This window comes from Catharus ustulatus, chromosome 2 (assembly GCF_009819885.2).
Source record: "Catharus ustulatus isolate bCatUst1 chromosome 2, bCatUst1.pri.v2, whole genome shotgun sequence".
Classification (NCBI taxonomy): domain Eukaryota; kingdom Metazoa; phylum Chordata; class Aves; order Passeriformes; family Turdidae; genus Catharus; species Catharus ustulatus.
In genome coordinates, this window is record NC_046222.1 from 84,268,864 (window position 1) to 84,292,470 (window position 23,607).

Below are 23,607 nucleotides of genomic sequence, written 5' to 3' on the forward strand. Positions count from 1 at the left end.
TCCTGCTTTCTTCATCATTTGAAAATCTTGTGTATTAAAGAACAATTTCAGTCAGCTCAAGACTTTTTTTGATGGGAATGCTCCTCAGAGCCTGACAAATACCAGGGGTGATGTTTTTCCCAAGACGGGTTAGTGTAAGGAGCAATCATAAGAGAATTGTGGTGATGCAAAGTAGGGAAACTGGGCACTGCCATCTACCCCTTTTTTCAATACTAGGAGTAGGGGATGAAACTCAGAATCTCCAGATTTAGAAAAAACAAATAAACAAACTTTTCGTATGTAATTGATCATGTATTTAACAAGGTAGTTACACTATTTAATACCCAAGACCAAAATATTTTGAAATCTAAAAAAGCTTAAGTCTTTCAGGAGAACACTCACTTAGATCACATGGATAAAGTAAGCTTAAGAGTTACAACAGATCACCTTTCTCATACTTCAGGGCATAAAACTCCAGGAACAGAAGGGATTATTGAGAAACTCCCTTTCTAAACAGTGCTTCTTATGGAGTGCTATATAGTCCTTGTTAGAGACTTGAATACCAGGCAGTGCCAGACATGTGGCAAAGCAATTCCTGCAGCACTGGTGAGGGGAAATCATTGCTACAAACATTCTTTCTATAAATACCCATCATAACATTTACAAAATTCAGGGACTGAAATTAAGACCTAAGGAGCACAGTGCAAGCTCAACGTACTTGCATATCCAGCTCCTAATTTGGAACATAAGTCTCAATTGAAATTAGTGGAAAAATAGGAGTCTCAGAAGGATTTAACTGCTCAATGCCTTCATGTCTAGATTTCCAGCAGATGCATCTCAAGTCAGCTCTGCAGCCTTCACTGTGGTGTTCCAGAAAGCTTCTCACAATCTGAAGTGCAAAATTTACCACCAGGAACTGGCCTTGGGTAAAGACCTTTAGCAATGATTGTGGCTGACTACAAGCATGATTACTGTCAGCCACAGAAGGATACAGGGAAAGGACAGAACACTTCAGAAATGTGACCCCAGATTAACTGCTAATAAGCAGATGGTCTCTCTATGCTCCCATTTATGAGCTAGAAACAGATTATAATACTTTTTAAAAATGATTTTTTCCTAAAATATCTAGTTTAACTCTTGTCAAAGATCCTGGGCAGTGTCTTCTCAGAGGAAAAAAAATCTACAGCAGCTTCTTCTTTTCCCACTTGTTAAAAATCAGTGACCACTAAGAGTGATTTAAGCTTGAAAACTTAAATAAGCCTGTGCATATAAGCTGACAGTAAAACTATTACTTGACCATGCTCACTGCTGAACAGGTAACCAGCTCAGCAGATTTGGGGGTCACAGAGCTATAAAAAGAAAGCATTTCTCTGTTTTATCCACAAACATATTACAGATAAGGGTTTGTTTCTTTGCACTCTCTGTAATACATACTGACATTAACAGCATTATAATTTTATACACTAATTGGTGCAGCCTGAACCAGACCCACTCCAAACATGGGAGATGTGAGCCAGGCAGGCAGCAATATTCCACACTTCCTTTTGTGCCGGTTTAAAACTCACCAGGGACCTCACAGAAACCTTACCAATAGCACCAGCTGAAATGAGTCATAAACATAGCTGCTCCCAAGGCTCAGAGTGTGCAGGCTGCTCTGGCTGGTGCCACGTGTCCCCTGTCCCTCCTGGAGGAGTCTGGCTTGTGTCTGCTGCAAGGCATCATCACCTCTTGGCACACTCATTTCTCCAAAGGTTCTGCCCCATTGTTCAGGCAAAGGAGTCAGCTGAGCTGAATTTAGCTTTAACTATACCAAAATTGTCTCAGCGTTTTCTTTTTAGATGTAATTCATTAGCTGTTTTTATCTGACTGAGCTGCTCTTTGCCTATTTTATTAAATCCATCCTTTTTAACTTAAAGACATAGGTGTTGGACTGATTGCATATTTCTAGTGACCTGTGCAACAGAGGGAGAAAGGACATAGGCCTCCATAGCATACCAAAAGCCTGAAAGTATTTCTGTTAAATATTAATTTGAAGTTGGTCATAAAATCGCAGGAAGTGCTGAATCTAATGCCCGAAGAAAGATTAAAAAAAAAAAAGTGCCACAAAACCAGACGTGCAAGTCATAAAAACCAAACAAAATCATCAATGGCACAACCAGGTGAGTTTCTACACACCTTGTGACTATTCAGAACACTGTCTTGTTTACTTAGGTAATGATGTGGCTTCTGTACAAAAGGATATGTTTTTCCTGTGGCTCTGCTCGGACCTGAAGGAGAAGCACACCTTACGTGCCACCAAGCCCGGATGAAATCTTCACCATTACTTCTCATTTTCTAAAAAAATGGCCAACCTACCCAGTGTAGGGGCTACTTAATAACAGGGCATTTCCCCATGGATATGAATGACAAATATGAAATTTGCCATCGTTAGTGCTGGTTGCCTCAGGAGAGAAAAAGAATGCACTTATTTACAAAATTCTGTATTTAAGTTGCTAGGGGACCTTTTGGTTACAGGCTACAAACAGATAATTTATATTAAACTTTAAAGGAAAAAAAAGTTGAAACGGCAATTAACAGCAAAATAGATATTGTTTCCAGTTAGCACCCTAAGTGTTATGTAGCAGAGCATTATTTTGTTCTTCTGGTACTAAAACTGGAAAGGAATTGTAACCTGTGGTAGGGGAAACAACTGTGTGCTTGCACCTGCCACAGCAAGGATTATTTCTCTGTTCCTCAGCAAGTGGGACAGCCTCACAGCTTGGCTGCCAAGGCACTCAGGCAAAGGAGGGAATAAGCTAGGTGAAGGTATTAGACACTGAGCTATAGGATATGAGGGACTTTTGGGACTTTGTTTCTGAAAATAAGAGCTAAACTGTGGGAACTGTGAATCCTCAGATGAAGAAGGCACCCCTTGGAACCCAGACGTGAGCAGCAAAATGTGAGAACCACCACAAGAATAGCAAAAGTTATTCACAACGCTTTCTGATAAAAAGAAGGGGCAACACTTTTCAAGGAGTGACACTTATTTCCTCAGAATCAACTGCTCTATATTCTTATCTTCTTATCTGTTGGTTCATTAGCCAATGAAACAATATTTTTTTCCTGCATTTTGTTTCACAGTCTTGCACAACCTGGAAATTTCTGATGATAAAACCTGTGATACTTGTTCTTCCAGTAGTAAAACCACACCCCCTGAACTGTAACCTATGGCTATAAAACTCGTAGCAGGGATTGTCAAGAAGAGAAATTATCAAGCAAGTTCCCACTGAATTTCTCATTAGAGAAGATGGGTTTTGCCCAGCTTCAAACTGGATTTCAAAGACCATGGACATTCCTGGGATTGTAATCCATGGTTATAATTGCTCCAAAATAACACAGCCTACAAACTGTTTTTCCACATCACCTTTGCAGAGCAGTGAGGAGGGAGCATCACAGCATATGGCATCACATCCACAGAAATGCTGTTTGGACCAACTGGCAGAGCACTCCTCAAAATAGCTCTGAGTCAGCAGGTTTTGCAGTCACGAAGGCAGAGCAAGAGGAGAGATATTTAAGCAAATCACAAAGCATTTATGCACACACCACAACTCCTACTCATGGAGCAGCTTTCGGAGCGTTCTCAAGGAAGAGGAGGATTAGACGGGCAAAGGCTATTAAATATTCTCTCATGCAAAGGAATGGAATTAGGCCCACAAAAGTAATTTGCTTGGAATATTAACCTGGGAAATGGGAGATACGTTTGAACTCCCTTGTGGCAGAAAAGAAACTGAACTTGGGTCATTTACAACCTGATTATCCTAACCATGAGTAATTTTAAATAAAAAGAGGGAACTGGGATTTCTTCTCCAGCTGCGCTTGTCATAAGGCTTGATCTTATAATTGTGCTCTTAGGATATCTACAGGATGAGACAAGTAGGAATTGGAATGAAAAAGGTAGACAAACAACTTCTATTTTAAATATATGGTGAGTTCAAAAATATATAATGTATATGCTATAAATTAACATGAATTCATCTAAAGCTTGAAAAATGTTTTGTGTAATGTTGAAAATTCATAAAAGCCTATTAAAAGAGCCTTACCTAAGGACTATGTTATGTGGTCTAGGTGCTTAGATGCTCACCCCTATATGCTGTGTGAATTGCTGAAGCTTCACCCTGCCCTAGATGGGTTGGCTACTGTAGGATTGTGTGATCAACAGATGTGTCCCCTGAGCCTTGCAATAAATTGCAGAAATGAAATAAAAGATTTTGTGAGAACCAAGGCAATTATCTCGTACATTATCAAAACAGACTTTTTGTGTCTGCCCCTCTTACAGGGCAGGGGTTTTTTGGTGGGGATTCTTTTCAGTATATTTTTGTCAGTGCTATATGACAGCAGCCATCAGTGACATGGAGGGAACAGGGACACAGATTGTTCTGAACGCTCAGCCGCAATGGACAGCCACCATAGCCAACATCTGTCTGTCTGCCTGCCTCCTCCCCAGCTCCACTCAGCCAGCAGTATGTCTCACCCCGAGAACTTGGTTTGAAAACCGTGAAGAGCTGTCCACCCATGAGAATTAAAAAACCAAAACCCCATGAGAATTAAGAAGACCAAAACCAGATATGGGTGTTGTTTGCTCTGGTTCTGGTATGGGCAGCATCACACCATGGCCACACGACACCTGAGCCTGGAGGCCATCCTGCCCCCTTGGCCACCCAGCCTTCAGGGGTGATTGCTCCCTGCCTACCTGTGTCAGTCATTAATTCCCCACAAGAGCCCATGGGAAGAGAAGTGAGGAATAAAGACTGGATTTTCTGTTTTAAAGAGATTATATTTTGCATGCAATTTTGCATATTTTTGTTAAAAAAAAAAAAGTCTTGCTCCTGCCCCCTTTTCCAATGACAACCATATTCTGCTGCATGTAGAAGATGCAAAGCACTGTTTTGTTTTAGTGCTTTGAAATTAACTTTAATAACCCCTTCCTCACTGAGGAACTCTTGAACTGAAAGCTATTGGGAATTCAAATGTGTTGGTAAGAGGGGCTGGGCATGGCAGTTCCCTCCTCCCAGTGAAACCCTTGTGAATTAAGAAAAACCACCAAAAAAACCCCAAAACACAACAACCGCCCCCCCCAAAACAAACAACCAACCAACAAGAAAGAAACAAACCACCAAAAAAATCCAGACAAAATTTATTTTAAAAAAGCATGAAGCCGGTGCAGCCTGACCGGGATCATTGGACCCAGGCTTTGCTGGGATTGCCAGCCCAGGTGCGGGGTCCCAAATGGCAGCTGAGCACCATTCCTATCTATCACCTGTGGACATCACAGGGTCACTGAATGGGACAGGTTGGAAGGGACCAAGTGGGAAATCTGGTCCAACCTCGCTGCTCAGGCAGGGTCATCCCAGAGCACACGGCACAGGATTGTGCTCAGATGGTTCTTGGATATCTCCAGTGAGGGAGACTCCACAGCCACTCTGGGCAGTCTGCTCCAGTGCTTGGTCACTCGCACAGAAGGAAGTTCACCATCGTGCTCAGGTCACATTTCCTGTGCATCGGTCTCTGTCCGATTCCTCTCGTCCTATTGCTGGGCACCTCGAGCAGAGCCTGGCTCCCTCCTTTTGGCACCCCCACTTCAATACTGATAAACACTGATGAGGTCCCGTCTCAGCCGTCTCTGCCCGAGGTTGAACAGGCCCAGCTCTCTTAGCCTGTCCTGGTAACATCTGTTCCTTCATCATCTTTGTCACCCTGCGCTGGACCCGCTCAGGGGCTCCCGTCTCTCTCGCACTGAGGAGCCCAGAGCTGGACACAGCACCGGGGCTGCAGAGCAGGGCAGGATCACCACCCCCGCCCCGCTAGCAAGGCTCCTCCTCACGCACTCCCGGCGGGACGGACCCGCGCTCGCGCTGCCGCGGCAACGGGGGCGCGAGACACCCCGGAAGCGAACGCGCGCGCCGGCCCCGCCCCCCCCGGCGCTCGGTCAGGCGGCCCCGCGCGCGGAGGGTGACGACGTGTCGCGCGCGCGCGCGCGAGGGGGGAGCCGGAAGCGGCGCGGCCGCGTCAGGGCGGGCGCGGGGGGCGAGAGACGGAGCCGCGACCCCGCTGCCGCCCAGCGACCCCGGCCCCGCCGGCACCAGCCCCGCCGCCCCCCGGCCCGACATGGCTCTGCGGCGCCTTCTCCTCTTCGCTGCCGCGCTGGCGGCGGCCGCCGCGCCCGCCGCCGCCTTCTACCTGCCGGGCCTGGCGCCCGTCAACTTCTGCGAGGCCGGCAAGGAGAAGCCCGAGTGCAAGGTGAGCCCGGGGGTTCGCTGACGGGAGGCCCCGAGCCCGCCCGGGCGCGGTGCGGCCTGAGTGTTGTCCCCTGGGCGGGTGCTATGTGTCGGGGTTTGTCCGGAGGGGCTGGAGCCGCCCCGCTGTGCCGTACCGAGGGGCTGTGGCTGCGGGGACTCGGGGCGTGGTGCGGTTCCCGCTGTGCTCAGGTCGCTCACAGAATTGTTAGAGTTGGAAGGGACCTCTGGAGATGACCTGGGCCAACCCCCCCGCCAAGCAGGGAGTAGGTGACACAGGATGGCATGAATGTCGGCTGAGGGGGAGACTCCGTGACCCTCTGGGCAGCCTGTTCTAGTGCTCTGCCACCTTCAGTGTAAAGAACTTCTTCCTCATGTTGAGGGTAACTTCTCGTGTTTGAATTCATGGCCATTGCTCCTTGATAAAGAAGCTGATGAGATAGAGGACCCAGGGGAATGGCAGAGGTGCTTGCCTGGCTCAGCTCCGGCCTGGCTGGCAAGTGACCACGATGAGGGAAGGAGGGAGCTGTCGACTCATCCTGTGAGTTACGGCCACGTCGGGGAAGTCGGAAGCTCCGGTCTGTTATCTCTCGGGCCCTTTCAAATCCCTGCAGGAAGCTGCAGCAAGTAAGGATGGTAGCGACAGGTCATACCGAGGGGAGTGTGTGTGATTCTTGGCAGGAGCGAGCAGCTGGTGGCTGGAGCAGATATCAAAGTAAGCATCCAGTAACTTTCCTTGCTGTGTCGTCCTGGCTGCAGGAACCTGAAGTGCAGGGACTTCTAGGCCCTGTGTCAAGTGAAGCTTAAATTTGCCTTTATGCCTGCAGAAGTGACTAGCAGAGTTCACATAACCAAATAACTCATTTGTGAGGATACTGGTGGGGAGCATTCATGTAAATCTCCTCTGATGCAAAATCATCTTAGCTCCTTTGGAGCACCTTTTAAAGTTGTTTCCTGACGCTGTGATGGAAATTGCAGCAGACTGTGCTTTAATACTCAAATGAGAAAGTTCAAGACCAATCAGTTTTATGATCCATGGTCTTACTACTGTGGCTGTCTTGCACTTTCTGAGCTCTCGGCTTTTGTGCTGCATGAAACACTGGTTCATAATTTTTCAGAATAAGAGCCTGCTTATACTGTATGCTTTTGGTAAATACCATGTGCTGACTGTATCCTTCTGTTGTCCTGAATCAGCAGAACCGGGAATAAGCCAAACACATAATGAAGGCTCTTCGGTTATAGTAGTAAAATGTCCTGTGGACATTCTTTTATAGGACCACAGAAATGGTGTTTGGAGTGACCTCGGGAGGTCACATACTGCAGCCTCATGAGTATGGAGCATGAGAGGACAGAAAGCACCACTGTTGTCACCACTAGATCAACTCAGCTCTACCTTTGTTTAAGCAAGCTTTGAAAACATCCAAGCTTAGAGTATCCATCTCCTCCCTGGGTGAGCTGTTATAGTGCTGCACTACCTCTTAAGGAATGGGCTTTTTCCGAATACAGGCTAAAGCTTTGAAGCTTCAGTTTGTGTTTTTTTCACAGCATCCCTGGAAAAAATATTGCTATGTTTGGATTATTCCTGTTTTAAGCTTGTAGAAGAAAGATTTATTCTTTAAAGTCAGGTGGACCACATAACCTATTATCTTTTGTAACCAACCTGAGACGCTTATGGGGTGGTCTTTCTCAGATGTCTCTGCATTTTTATTCCTCATATAACACATGCAAAATGTTTGTCTTCTCCTGAGAATTTATCATTTAATAAATGCAAAGTGAGGTGCTTGGGTAATGTAAATGTACCACCAGCAGGCAGCTGAACACCTCAACAGCTGTAGTAGTGCAAAAATTCTTTCTGCAATTAACCACCTCTTATCAATTTCCATATTAGACATAGGTATATAGAGAAGTCTGAAGCACTCTTCACATCTAATTCCCTCCATGTAGTCTGCAGCTGACTGTACTCTGGTCTGTGGTAAGGAGAAACAATATATGGTCAGATTATTGCAGTATCATATTTATATTAGTGGATAAAATTAAGCTTCCTTGAACAGGCTTCATTTTTTACATTTCTCACAGATTTCTTGCAGTTACCACTGTTAATTGCAATGTCGATAATAGTGAATTTTCCTCTGCCTGAGGATTTTGATCCACATGCCAGATCTCAATACCTGCTATTTGTCTGTTATGATCCCTGTGATGTCCTGTCCTGTGTTGGTGAGATGGGTTGAGATGTTGTTAAGGGGGCATGTAGCTAAGAGCAGTGAGACCCATGGCTTTCCCCCTTTTGCCAAGTTTCCTGCTAATCTGCTTGGGCAAACTCAGTTTGGCTGCTTCTTCTGGTTTTGGTTGGAATATCAGAAATGGAATGGGATCTATGCAGACTTAAATAGTAATTCTTGCCTGAAGATTAAGAATCATTACTCAGTTTTTAAAAACACTGATTGCTTCAAGAAGGGTTTGGTGTTGTATGGGAAATGGTTTATCAAATATGCTGATCTGCAGTAATGCATATAATTCTTAGGAAAAATTGCAGCATTTACTTAAATCTCCTCCTATGAAAAGGAGCTAATTTAAGGCCATGGTTCTGTGGCCAGCCGAGGCAGACTAATTCCGTGCTGCTGAGAGAGAGATTTCATTCCTGTCTTCCCCTGGGCAGTGTGTTCCTGTCCTCTGCATTGACCCAGCTGTGTTACTTGCTTTTTTGAGCTTAACATGGCAGGAAACTATCCAACTTTTCACCAGTCTAGTTTTATTCTGTGTTAGGGAGTTGAAGTGGCTTACAGAATTATGGCAAGCATGCACTACCCAGAGGTGAGCAGCAGGTCTGCATGGCTTAGGGCAGTGGAAAGATGAGCCTCAAGGTGTGTCTTCACTTAGTGGGTCATGCTAACCGCTCACAAAACTTCCTGTATCTCCCAGGACTGCATCCAGACTTGCACACGGACAGCTAAAGTATGTCAGTAAAACACAGTGCCCAGCTGAAGTATCTGAGCTACAGATACATGTGAACATTTCCATCTTTTCTTTTCCTCCAGAATTTCTTGGTTTGGCTAACTTGAGTGAATTTTCATAGGGAGGAAACTCTTCTGTTGGTAAGAAAATAGATGGCTTGCTCTTGAAAGGGAGAGGGCTTGTTCTTGAGGGCATTCACCTTTGTTTTGCTCTTCAGCTCTTGTCTGATTACACAGTAAGACAGCTCAAGTTGTGTTGTGGTTTAACCCTAGCTGGCAACTAAGAACCACACAGATGCTTGTTCCCTGCTGGCCCCAGTGAGATGGTGAGGAGAACTAGGGGGAAAAGTAGCTTGTAGGTTGAAATAAGAACTGTAATTAAGAATAATTAAATAATAATTAAACTTAATAAGAAGTTTAATTGAAATAAAGTAAATATACTACTAATTATAGTAACAATAATAGTAATAATAATTTTAATGAAAAGGAGAGAGAGAGAGGAGAATAAAACCCAGGCAAAGCAAGTTGCACAATACAACTGGTCACCACCCACTGATGGATGCCCAGTTCATCCCAGAGCAGTGATCGTCCTCTTCCAGCCAACTCTCCCAGTTTATATACTGAGTGTGGCATTCCATGGTAAGGAGTGGCCCTTTGGACAGTTCAGGTCAGTTTCTCCTGACCATGCTCCCTCCCAACTTCTTCTGCACCTCCCTGCTGGCAGAGCATGGGGAACTGGAAAGTCCATGACTCAGGGTAAGCACTATCTAGCCACAACTAAAGCTTTAGTGTGTTATCACATCGAATACAAAACACAGCACTGTACCAGCTACTAAGAAGAAAACTATATCCCAGCCGGAGTGAGGACAGCTTGCTGTGATACTAAGAACTGCTCTTAAAATTTTTTTTGATAAGTCTTTTGCTGTTTAAGCCCATTGGATTGGTTTACTGTGCAAGCTGATAACTGTCAAAAGCAGTGTAAGGCAAGCAGTTGAAATTTGTTGGAACTGCAAGACTGGAATAAGGAAAGTGATTTTGAGACTAAAAGGGAAGAGTGAGAGACCTCCCCCTTTCCATGGAAGTGGGCTAGCCCATCTATAATTAATGTATATAGACCAAACTAGTCTGAAACCACAGTAGACTGAATTTCAGGTTCTTACTCAAGAGTTGACAGAGTTACTGAAAAACTTTTATAGGAAGGTAAATGTGGGTATCCTTGCCTTCTCTTTGAAAAGAGATTATGTTCAAACTTAAAACGTTGTATCAGTCTGAATACATTGTTGAAATTCTCATAGTTCAGTTTTTACTTACTACACAGATTAAATTGTGGAGCATCTTAATTACAGGGAGAAGTGCTGGTCTCATCTGCACTTCTCTTCATGTTCTTCTAAGACTTCTATTATGCAAAAGTTGTGGTGATGACTAATACGACTCTAACTTGGTACATTAAACTCAAACACTGGCAGTTGTGCTGAGGATAATATTTTTGTGCATGATTTCCTGCTATCATGTAGTTGGAATGGTTATGTTAGCCTTTAAGAGTTTTTGTCGTGTGGTCACTGCATTTGTGATGTTAGTGCTTTACTTATGGTACCAGGAGATACAGTTCATTACACATCAAGATATACGATTACACAAATCTTACATTTTTAGCTTTCCTTAACCTTATTCACACAAATCTATTTTTACATATCCATGGGAATCGAAGAAGTGCTTTAAATATAACTGCTGATTCTCTCTGCTCTTTCAGTCTGGAATCGAGCTGTTTGTGAACAGACTTGACTCAGTGGAGTCTGTCCTCCCCTACGAATACACTGCGTAAGTATATTTCACTGTTTCTGCCATTTTAATTGTCAGTTTTTCCAAAAAGTTGGATTTAATTTATTTAAAAGTATTAGCTATGTCTTGTTACAGCAGTGTGCCACCGGGGCATGGCTATTTATTTTACTGACATAAGTTTACAAATACAGAATTTTCAATGGGCAGATGATGGATGCCTACATCTCTTCCTTTGTTTCAGTTGTCTTTGTTTGTACTTCAGTGCATGGATTCATAGGCCCTCATGCCGGTTGAATCACTGGTGTAGTGTAACTTAAGGATGAAATATGTGTGTATAAATATATGATACTTTACTGCATTAGTTGTCACTGTAGATCAAAGTATTACCTCTGTCTTTAGTAGCCGATGCCAGATGAGTTAAAGTGGTAATGAGGTGCAAACATCCCATCAATTATCTTAATGAGGTGTTAAATGTTTTCTTTGTACACATCATAGGAGTGCACAAAATGTATCAGTGCCTGGTACAACTATGTAAAGTTTTTGCTATAAAGAATATTTTGACTGTTAATATTGAAGAGCTTAAGCACCAGTTATGTCTACACTTTAAGGAGCACAAATGTGATATATTTTAAAATAAGACTGGAAAAAGAGATGCAGATGTTATGTCAAAATGTGTCTGGAAAAACATGGAGGATGTGCTATTAAATGTGTTCGCGAATAAACCTGTTTAATATTGTTTGTTGTAGGGGAGCTGTCTTTGTGATATTGTGTTTTATTGTACAGTATTGTGTTGTATTTTATTTGTTTTTTATTTTATGTTTTGTTGGGGTTTTTTTTTTCATTTTAATTTTATTTTCCCTCAAATTCCAGAATCTGGCCTGCATGCTTTTTTCCTCAAAGTCATTATTGAACTCTAGATGAAGATTTAATTCTTATATAAAATCCCTGGTCAAATAGGAGAATTTTAATTACTCAAAGAAACTTATGCTACAATGTTCTGAACTATCTGATGAAGAGATTTGTTTGATTGATGGTTCTGTTTCATCTGGTTTGTTTTCAAACCAGAGTAGTGATTTTCACACTTCACAAGTTAAATGAAGAAACTGTTGTCTACAGGGAAGGCTGTATAGTTCCTTTACTTGTGATGAGCACGTTGATTTGGGAATATTATTTGCAGCTCAGAATAATTTATTCCTTTTTGTATCTTTTCTCTAATTCAGGTTTGACTTTTGTCAAGCAGAAGGAAAGAAGCGTCCGTCTGAAAACCTTGGCCAAGTCTTGTTTGGAGAGAGGATAGAACCGTCTCCTTACAGGGTTTGTTCTCTGACAGGGGGTGTTTGGTAATGTGTGCATTCAAATGTAACCAAAGGAGATCAGAATCTTGAAGGGCTTTATCTGAGAAAGCTTCAGCATCTGAAATTCCACACAATAGAAATATGTCGGTTTAACCTAATTGTAACTGTGTGCTTTGCGTTGTGGAGCTGTAGGCTGAAATGCTGTGCAGGGTATCCTCTCTCTCTGGGATCTGACAAAACCTGATTATTGCTGCTCAGCACTCTTGTTTCTTGGAACCAGACCTGAAAATACTGCAACCATAAAACAGGGGGATTATAAATGATGTTAGCTTGCTTGCCTTTTCTGGTGACTGAAGGTCTCACATTCTCTCCTACAGAGGTAGTAGGAGAGAAAGTTACCAATTGAAGCTACCTATGACAGCATGGCTGCTGTGAGGTCAACTGGCTTATCTGGTAAATCATGGCAGAAAACACGTTTTAGTTGGTAACAAGGAGCTCTTGCTGTAGGCTCCTGCAGTGAGCAGTGGAGGGGTTTATGGCACACACCAGTATAAAAACCTCCTCTGGAGGGTTAGTGTACCTAGTCTCAGTAATTTGTTCAGTGTTTTCATTGTAATAGTGTAGCAGTGAAATATATAGGAGAAATTGTGTACTGAAATAAGAGAGTTTGTTATAACCTTTTTGCTCACGAGTCTTTCATTTTTCTTAGTTCACATTCAACAAGAAGGAGACATGTAAATCTGTTTGTACAAAAACGTATGATACCACAAAGCCAGAAGATAAACAGAAATTAGACTTTTTGAAAAAAAGTATGCTACTGAATTACCAACATCACTGGTAAGTTGGTATCAAAATTCATAGATTGGTTAGTGTAGTATGTTGGTGATAATTCAGTTTATACTTTTGTATTTGCAAGTTAATACAGATGGAACACTAGATATGTGCACTTAATTTCTTTCCTTTCTGTTTTTACATAAAATACTATGTTGTTGTCTTCACTTGAAGGATAAGCACTAGGAGCAATGGAAATGAATCTGTTTCTGAACACAAAGCTTTGTGCTTACTTTAAAATACTGCTGCTTTTTTCTCCTGTAAATGTAGAAGTTAGTCCCGCCTTAGCTGGAGAAGTCTTACAGGATCTTTATTCTGTTGCTGTGTTGTCTGTCTTTTCCTCAAGAGCCCTTGCACTCACCTTCAAATGCTGTGTCCAGGAGACAGGATCAACAGTTCTGAGACTTAGGCAGTATTTGTTTCTTGTCTATGGATGTGGAAGGGAAAGGTGGTCAATGAAAACGAATTAATGAAATAATTTCATGCATAAACGCTTGGTCCTTTCCTATTCTGAGTTTTTCTGGAACCATCTGATTGACCTTGGAGCATGCTGGGTCTCTGTTTCAGCTCAGGCATTGAATCTTTATCTGATGGGCAGTAATGGTGGGGCAAGGCTGAATGTGTGTGCTGAATCTCAGGCAGATTTTCAATTTCCCCAACACTGCACCCACATCCAGGAGCTGTGAAATGTTTATCAGCAGGCTCAGTCTTGACACTGTAAATACCCAGCCACCTTATCAGTGTTTATTTACTACTTGATGTATTGGCATTCTCTGCCAATAGCAGCTTTCAGGTGCAAGAATAGAAGGAACAACTTGGGCATGAGTTCCTGAGGCATGTCTTTGCAAGGAATGCATGAATGTCATTAACTGATGACACTCATAGGTGTACTCTAATTCCAGATATGGGCCTCCTGCTTTATGGAAACAAACGTGTTGGTCTTCATCTAACTGGATTTAAACTTTTTGGGTATTTTAGTAAAAATGCATGTTGAATGTTGCCACTGTCATGAACTGTTTTTCTGAAATGTCGCATTCCATTCCTTCAATTTTGAAACAGTTGGAAAGGTAACAAGTGCATCTTCTACTCAGGAACTGATATGGGATATCCCTTTGTGGAGGATAAACTGATTCGCTGCCATAGATATTTCTGGGAACCTCTTGAAAATTAGTGTAGTAGGAATTTAATCGGTTATGTCAGATAGGTTCACAGGCAGTAGTCATATGGTCAGGTAGGTGAACAAGGAAGCCATAAAGAAACTCTGAAATGTACAGCTACTTTTGCAAGGATTTGAAGTGTATATGCCTAATGCTAAAATAAGTGGAGCTTCAAACATGCTGGACTTGATTATACTTCTCTTAAATACTACATATGTTTGTAATATTTGCACCACTTTGAATTTCAGTAATGCATGTGAATCTGGCATAAAAGACTTAGCTATAAAAGGTTGTGTATGTTTTGGTGTGTAAATTAACAATAGCCTTCCAAGGCTATGAGGCTTGAAAGAAATTACTATTTTTTTAGGAAAACCCATAACTTAAGCTGATAGAAGCTGAAACAGAACTGTGTAAAACTAATTGTACAAAAAAGTACTTCTGGCTGGTTTGGGGTTTTCCCTGTAGATTAAATTGTTTAAAAATATACCTAGTGTATTCAAGTATAATTTTTTTTAAATCGATGTCTTGATAGGACTGTTGAGATTTGAGTAAGATATAACTCTGTTTTTCAGTGTGAAAACTTCCCCTGAAATATAGGTTATTTTTTAGCTCTTTTAATGGCGTTTTTACTTTTTTTTTCCTCCCCTCTGACCACTACCCTAAAACTTTAGAACCACTAAAAATTCGCTGGTTATGTCTGTTAGTCCTCCTTAACCACAGCTTTACAAAGTAGCAGTGGCTGGATTTTGTGATTAATGATGCGTGCTCCTGGAGTAGGGTATGGAGGTATGTTGTACGGGGATCAACAAGGTAGCATGAGCAAGGATTCAGTAGAGGGTTATTATACGGCTTCAATTTATCGTGAAATTCCTGGGGAACACAGATGGTGCAAAGTACCTTTAAGGTTTCAAAAGCCACTTAATAAGATTAGGAATTGACATACTGAATTGGACTCAACAGCTATGCTGATATCTTGCCTGACAATGTTCATCACCAGATGTTCTTGAGAGACATATAAGAACACTCTTGAATAGCGTATTTACTCCACATGTATAATCTCTTCAAGTCATTTTAAATTTTAAGATTAGCTGTGAAAAATGATTTGCTACTTAAACTATCAATTTGTTCCAGCATTGCTGCTTGAAGGCAGCTCAGTATGCCTTTGCTGCATAGATACAGAGGAAAGTCTTTATCCAAACCAAACTTACTTGCAATATGTTAATGTTGCCTTGTTTTGATTAGGAGATGAAAACACTTACAAAAGCGAGCAATCTCTTTAGCATATGTTATGGAGGTAAAATTTCAAATATACAAGCACAGGATTGTTTGCATTGGAAAAGACCTCTAACATCATTGGGCTCAACCATGTGGTGGGTTGACCCTAGCTGGATACCAGGTACCCACCAAAGCTGCTTTGTCATTCCCCTTCTCAAGTGGAAAGGGAAGGGAGTATGTAGCAAAAGGGTCAAGATAAGGGTGGGGAGGAATCACTCATCAACCACTGTCATGGGCAAAACTGACTCAAATTGGGGAATTTAGTTTAATTTATTACCAGTCAAATCAGAGAAGGGTAATGGGAAATAAACCCAAATCTTAAAACTCCTCCTCCCCACCACTCCCTTCTTCCCAGGCTCAACTTCCAGTTTTCGCCACCTCTTGCCCACAGGGGCACAGGGAATGGGGATTGTGGTCAGCTCATCACACATGGTCTCTGCCATTCCTTTTTCCTCAGAGTCAGGACTCTCCACACTCTGCCCTTGCTGTGGGGTTGCTCCTATGGAAGAGTTTTTAATTAACTTCCCCAATGTGAGTCCTTTCCATGGGCTGCAGCTCTTCTGGAACTGCTCTACTGTGGGTCCCTTCCATGGGGTGCGGTCCTTCAAGAAGAGGCTGCTCCAGCCTGGGTCTCCCATAAGTTCACAAGTCCTGGCACACCTGCTACAGAGTGGGCTCATCTTTCCATGGAGCTCCAGGTCCTGCCAGGAGCAATGTGGTTTTCCCATGGGTCACAGCCTCTTTCAGGGCACATCCAGCTGCTCTGATGTGGGGTCCTCCATGGGTTGCAAGGGGACAGCCTGACTCACCATGGGCTACACCACAGGCTGCTGGGGAATCTCTGTTCCTGTGCCTGGAGCATTTCTTCCCCTGCCCCGCCCCCCACCTCCACTGACAGTGATGTCTTCAGAGTTGTACGTATTCCCACTCCTGCCCTCAGGTGCAGATGCTGTTGTGAAGGATTTTTTCCTCCCTTTCCTAAATCTGTTTCCTAAAGGTGCTGCTTCTGGTCACTTGTGGGCTTGGCCTTGGCCAGCAGGGAATGTATGCTGGAGACAGCTGGCACAGGCTCTCTCAGACATGGGAGTTCTTAAAAAAACCTCTGTCAGTTCTTACAAAAACTTCTATACCCCCATGCCAACCAACACCTTGCCGCAAACCAAATACAAACATTGATTTAACATTGCTGATTCCACTACTTAACCGTGTCCCTAAGTGCCATATTTAGTCTTTTAAATGCTTAGTCTTTTAAATGCTTCCCTAGACAGCCTGTTCCAATGCCTGACCACCCTTTCTGTGAAGAAATTTTTTCTGATATCCAACCTGAACCTGCCCTGGCACAACCTGGAGCCATTTCCTCTCGTCCTATGGCTAGTTGCCTGGGAAAGGTGACTGATCTCTACCTTGAACATCTGTCACGCATTTGAAGATAGCAGTAAGGTCTCTATTGAGCCTCCTTTTCTCCAGACTAAACAACCTGAGCTCCTCAGCCACTCATCATATGGCCATTCCCCAGTTCTGTTGCCCTTCTCTGGACATGTTCCAGCACCTCAATGTATTTCTAGTAGCATGTGGCCCAGAACTGGACACCAGATTTGAGGTACGGCCCCCCCAGTGCTGAGTACAGGGGGACAATCCCTGCCCTGGTTCTGCTGACCACACTATTGCTGATACAGGCCAGGATGCAGTTGGCATTCTTGACCACCTGGGCTCACTGCTGGTTCATGTTCCACATCTCTGGACTAGCACTCCAGGTCCTTTTCTGCTGGATATTTTTTCAGCCACTCTTGCCCCCGCCTGTAGTGCTGCATGAGGCCCACTTGTGTGTGACCTACACGCAGAACCCAGCACTTGGCCTTGTTGAACCTCATTCCATTGGCCTCATATGCTATGGTCAAAGTGTAACTAATCTAAATCTGAAATAGCTCCTAATTTGCAACTTCATTGTACCCTGTAGTAGCATGGTGAAGTGAGTAGGATTTGGTTGGTGCTGCTGCTTGCAACTGCGATAGTCTTTGGAATCTCCTGAAAACCTAGCAACTCTTGTTTTTGTAGGGCCTGTCTTCACCATTTCTATTGTGTCAATATAAACCAAGAATACTGCAGTTTATTTCTGCTGGGTAGCTACTGGTAGGGATTTTACAGCTCTCTCCATGTTGCGTGGGTAAAGGCAGCACATACCACTCTCTTCTTCCCTGTCTGCTGATGTGCTTTGAAAAATAGTGCTAATTTAGAGCCTGTTCCAATATGCAGCAGATTAAATAGTGCTTTGTTTTTGTTATCTGAAGTCATAATTCATGTGTTTAATTATTTAAAAGTATCTTTAAGACACTTAATTGTAAAGATATTCAGTAGCTTGATAAGTTGTACAAAACTGTGTTAGCTTTCAGTGGGATGTCCTTTTTTTAGTTCAGTGATGCACAGAATGTGGCAGTTGTCTAATGTCTTCATATATGAAGTTAATATATCTTGGGCAATTAATTCTGACAGATACTGAATTTTAAGTCTTCTTTACATGACATATTTTGGGGATTTATCTTCTAGCTAGTTAAAACATTTCATAAAACATAAATTGATTTAGGGTCTTCTAGTAGTTCCTTTTAGAAAGGGACAAGATCCTTTTTCTATGTTTAAAAGTATGGTTTTGGTTTTGACATTTGTACTGTTAGTTGCATGTTAGATACAGTTTGTATCTTGCTGTCTTTTAACTTTCTGCAACTCATCATGGGAGTGTGCACTTTGACAAATTTTTCATTGAAACTGACCTATAAACCCCCTGATTTTAGGTAATACGAGTATAAATCTTGTGAGGCAGTAATATAAAAGCAGCAGGTTTGAAAGTTAATATTTCCCTATTTAGATTAATGTTAATATCATTTTGTTTCCATTACACTGTGTATTTTGAAAAATTGTGAAGTGTCACTGTGTCATTTACAGGATTGTGGACAACATGCCTGTGACGTGGTGTTATGATGTGGAAGATGGCCAGAGGTTCTGTAATCCTGGTTTTCCTATTGGCTGTTATATTACAGAAGATGGCCGTCCAAAAGATGCCTGTGTTATTAATGTATGTTTATGCAATTATATATTTAATACCCCCTTTTTACTAATTTAGAGACTAGTATTTCTCCTATGTCAGTTTCTACGGTGAGTCCTTGCTATTTTAAGAACCCATGTTGCCTAAAAATAGACAAGTGTTTTGGTCTGCAGGTACCTCCATTTGAAAGCCCAATCTAAGCCAAAGAACCGTGTCTCTCATGTTGCATAGTACAGAAAGGCTCTAAAAGATCAAGGGATGAACATGTATGGAATTTAGTACATGTGGAGGGTAAAGATGAAGGAAAGCATGTCATCCTTCATTGCCTAAGAAACTGAAACATTTGAAGGCCTGGACTTTACATTTTTGTGGGATAGAAGTGTTTTCATGAAAGCAGATTTGCATAGGTGTGTTTGTACCTCTGCATACTTTTCGAAGGTTTGCTTTCCCTAAAACTGTGAGCTGATGGAAAAGACATAAGATTTCTGCATGAGCAAAGATTCTCTTGTGATAGATGATATAGTGGTGGATGTCCAGATGTCCAGATGAGTGCACTGAAAACATTATGGAGATAAGCAGAAAGTCCAGGAAGTCTTTAGACTTAGCACAGAGCTCTTCCATGGCAAGGTCACTGAGAACTTGGAGTAGGCTATTGGGTTTTTTCAAAATGGTTTATTTTACTTAATAGATCTTACCAAAGATAACAGGTTCTGTGGTTGCCCATTTTGTTTAATTGCCTCCATAATGAGTTGGTTTCAGGGGCTTCATATGAATGGATGCATTTATGATCAAATATGTAGTCTGGCAATATTATTTTAATCTTATTTTAATACTTGATTTTAATAAAAGGAAAATAACCTTTGAAGGAGTGACTAATGTACTGTAGAATGCTTTGTTTATGTAACTATTCTTAGAATGTTTCATTTATGTAATTATTCTTATAATTGGGGGTGCTCTATAGAAAGGGTGGGGATAGAACCCCTGAGGAGGTACTAATGTGAACCTCAGTCGGCATAGCTGTTAAATTATTTGAGAGTTTAACAATGTCTTTAACTGACTAAATTCCAAGGTGATGTTTTCTCTTCATCCGAGGTTTGCATTCAGCATTCTTGGGTGCTGCTTGCTGTTTATCCTTGTGCATCTTTGGTTTCAAAGGTGGTTCTGTCACAGGGAGCATTTATTTGCATTTGTCTTGGGAGGTTCTGTTTAATTTCTGAAAAATATACTCATTGTTCTAAAATAGCAGATGTTTATTAAATGTTTCTGATAACAAAAGCTGTCACATAGTTATCTATTCAGTTTGCTACTTAAAAAAATAGGGCATCTTCAGTTAGAGAAATCTATTAATAAATAGATATTTAATATTTTGCATTAATATTTTTGCTTTTCAGTTGTATGAGACTGATATTAGCATTAACTTTTCTAACTTGTGCTTTTAATGCAAAAAAGCACTTACTGTCTTTATAATTCCCAGTATCTCACATTCATATTTTAGGAGAACTTCTTGATGAAAAACTGTATGCAATGTAAAATTCTGTTATGCAGGCTTCTGTCTAAGGCTTTGAGATGTCTATATTTTTTGATTGTTTAATATAATCTTTTATCATTGCAGTCAGAATTTCATGAAAAAGACACCTTTTACATTTTCAACCATGTTGACATAAAAATATATTACCATGTTGTTGAAAATGAAGCTCTGGGAGCAAGACTAGTTGCTGCTAAACTTGAACCAAAAAGGTTAGTAATCGAAAGTAACTTTTTATCAAAAAGTGATCCATCCCAAGACACTTTGATCTTGGAACCTGCTGCTAGTCAGAAATGCTTTCAGATATGTGACCTGTAGATTACTTCTCCTGTTGATTGATGTAGTGTAGTTAGGACAGTCTAATGTCATTTTGTTCTAAATTTGATGGACCTTGGTTTACTTTTTCCTATTTACCAAGAAAAGATAAAACCTGCACGTGTTTGTGGGGTGTGATGAGTGTGTGTGTGCATGCATGTAGAACCCTAATTTCCCTACCAGGGCATATTCTGTCTTGTATCAGAATAGGCCACCAGTGCCTGCTGCAGGCTTGACTGGAGTGCAAGATTTGATGTCTTCAACAATCAGGATTTGAACAGAAATATTTCTATAGAAATAGAAATATTTCACAGATACACTCATCAGTTGTTCTGGTGTCCGTGTGGCTTTTGCACAACTGGTGTCTGCGGTATTATTTTTTAGCATCTTGTCTTTCATGGTGTAACTGAGCTTGTTGCATTGTTGGTTCAGTTGAAAGTATTTTTTTTTGGCAGAAGTTAATAATTCTAGTGGTGTAACTTTTAAAATGTTTTAGTAGTTCATAGCAATACTAAGGCTTCTTTCATTTTTGTTACTCTGCTTTAGACACTGTGCTCTCTTTAGAAGAGACGAATCTTGTTTAAGAAGTTCAGGTTTCAAAAATTCCTGAGCTTAGGATATGTTCCTTATGAGTTCTGAAATTTATGAGACATTGAGTACAATTCTTACATTTAAGGGAAGAATCCTCGGTATGCTTTTTTAAGGTGAATTAATTATTTCTTAAAAATGTTGTCAGTGAAGTGGCTCTCATTCTGTGTCTTTTCTTCCCACAGTTACAAGCATACTCATGTAGACAACCCTGACTGCTCAGGAGTACCCATGGATATAAGTAATAAGGCTAGTGGAGAAGTCAAAATTGCGTACACATACTCAGTTACTTTTCAAGTGAGTACTAAGATTTCTGTGGTAGTTACCTCTTAAAATCACCCATTAATACTCTGAATTATAAGGATGGACAATTAAAATTAGCTCAGAATAGTAAATTTGTAGTATTAAAACTCTATTTGAACTGGAATTTCAGAGGTGGCTTGGGATTTAACCACATGACATTACAGTTTTGCATACCAACACACACAGAGTGGATGTGAAATACATATGTGGTTTTTAAAAGTGTCACACTTTCCACGTCTGCCTAGGTTGTTTGGTAGACTGTTTTTCAATCCAAGTTCTTGAGTCTGAGAAATTGTGTGTTTCAGCAAATTACTGTTGTAGGTAGGTTGAAGCTGATTGTTTTCTGCCCTCCTGCTGCAAAACCTGCCTTCTCTCCAAGGTCTTCCTTCCATGGAAACCTGCAAAAGAGTAAGAAGCAGGTAGTCTTTGTTCTACTACTCACTATTTCAAAGCAGAGGAGCAGTATAGCAGGCAACTGCAGGCAACAGTGATAGCTGAATATTTCTCATTCTGCTGACTAACAAGAGAGGGAGGTTGTGGTTTTGTTTTGTTTTTCTGTAAATGGAGTTTGCTGGACAAACCGTTTATCAAAGTTTCTTACTCCTTCTTGAAAACTGTTTCCATGTCACTCTGAGTTCAAAATACAATAAGTAGTATAAAAATGCACTCAGGAGGGATTATATTATGTATATACTATATAACTGTATTTTGAGAAATTATATCAGTTATGGTGCTGAAATGAATTTGTATACTGAAAAGCAAGTATTTCTGGAAACCTGTGAGAAGTTAGTAATTTAGAGTAACCTCAGTTTCATATTATTTTATTGTTTGTCCTTAATAATGACATGCCCAGCTGTGTGTGTGCAACTGTCTTATGCACAGTATTACATCAATTGGAGGTAATCTTCTGAATTTCCATTGGGTTGACAGACAGGTCATCTCAGGAAGACAAATAAAAGGCAGTTTAGATATGAGGAAAAATGCAGTTCTATTCTAGAGTCATTGATACTGGTTTAGAAATTTGTTGCTTTGAGACATGATTTTGTTATCTCAGTGAACTAGATATATGATTTTGACTAAATTTTTTTAACCCACTGGATTTTTTCAAAACCTGGCTTTACTGGAAAGCACTCTTGCTCTTGTATGTTATAAATTACTGAAGTATCAGCCTGTCAGACACCTAGCCAATTTTACTAATCACTATTAGTGTTTATAGTTTGTTTAATAGCAATCTTCACCTTAATTAGCACTGTCTAATCCTTTTTTTCCTGTTTATCCTGCAAAATAGAAAAAATGTTCTTTTTGAAGCATTTCTGATCAATGAATGCTCATTTTGAATAAGTTTAATCTGTTGAAATGCCTGGAGGAATAATTTTCTTCCCTCTGCTAACAGTGTAAGTTCTATAGTATTGTCTCCACACCTGTCTTGCAGTAAAAGCTGTTTGTAATAGGATTAGTAGTTACTAAGGTACTGAAATGAGGTTGTATGAAAGCAGTGGATAATTTGGACAGAGCATGATCTAGAGAGTGAAGTATTATGCTGGAGACTGTATAGCATAGCTTATTTCTCGGTATATGGATTTACAGGTGTTTAAAAATCATGTTCCTTAACTATTCTGCAAGACCATTCCAGATGAACTAATGCAGTTCTTGAAGGGAGGATGCACAATAGAATTAATTTGGTAAGCCTTAATGTCTTAAGAAGACATAGGTGCTCAAATTCAGAAAAAATATTTTGGTTTAGATTCTATGGTTAAATCTTACATTTACTCTAGGTAGCTATTATTAAACTGTTCCCTGTAAGGTATGGAACTTGAAATTTCAGTCAGTCATAAGATTTAAGATTGCTTTGCACAAACATCAACTTTTAAATGTATGAGTTGGGTACTGACTGTATCTGAAGTTCATGTGTTTACTCTTTCAGGAAGAAAAAAGTATCAGGTGGGCATCAAGATGGGATTATATTTTGGAATCCATGCCTCACACTCACATCCAATGGTTCAGGTAAGAAAGAAGTTTATTGTACTGAAATGTTTACATTGCAGTTTAAATTATGATTTTCATTTATTTTCTTTTTTTCTTCAGTATTATGAATTCCCTGGTGATTGTCCTCTTTCTGTCTGGAATGGTAGCTATGATTATGTTGAGGACACTGCATAAAGATATTGCAAGATACAATCAGATGGATTCCACTGTAAGTCTAAAATGTAGCTCCTAAGATTTATTTGGAATGTATTTTTTTCACTTAAATGTGTAGTTGTAACAGGCTATTTAAGTTGCAATCTGCTGTATTAAATTGG

The 23,607-nt window shown here is 41.0% G+C and overlaps 1 protein-coding gene across 1 annotated transcript in view; it reads left to right on the forward strand.

Moving 5' to 3' along the window:
- Positions 1-5,995: 5,995 nt before the first annotated feature.
- Positions 5,996-23,607, forward strand: part of TM9SF2 (transmembrane 9 superfamily member 2) — a 30,627-nt gene continuing 13,015 nt past the window's right edge. Inside the window, exons 1-9 of the mRNA XM_033052204.2 lie at positions 5,996-6,255; positions 10,953-11,020; positions 12,202-12,295; positions 12,986-13,113; positions 18,477-18,606; positions 20,189-20,313; positions 21,190-21,301; positions 23,232-23,311; positions 23,393-23,501. Of these exons, the coding sequence (XP_032908095.1) occupies positions 6,124-6,255; positions 10,953-11,020; positions 12,202-12,295; positions 12,986-13,113; positions 18,477-18,606; positions 20,189-20,313; positions 21,190-21,301; positions 23,232-23,311; positions 23,393-23,501 (978 nt within the window). The 5' untranslated portion in view covers positions 5,996-6,123. The remainder of the gene's footprint in view (positions 6,256-10,952; positions 11,021-12,201; positions 12,296-12,985; positions 13,114-18,476; positions 18,607-20,188; positions 20,314-21,189; positions 21,302-23,231; positions 23,312-23,392; positions 23,502-23,607) is intronic.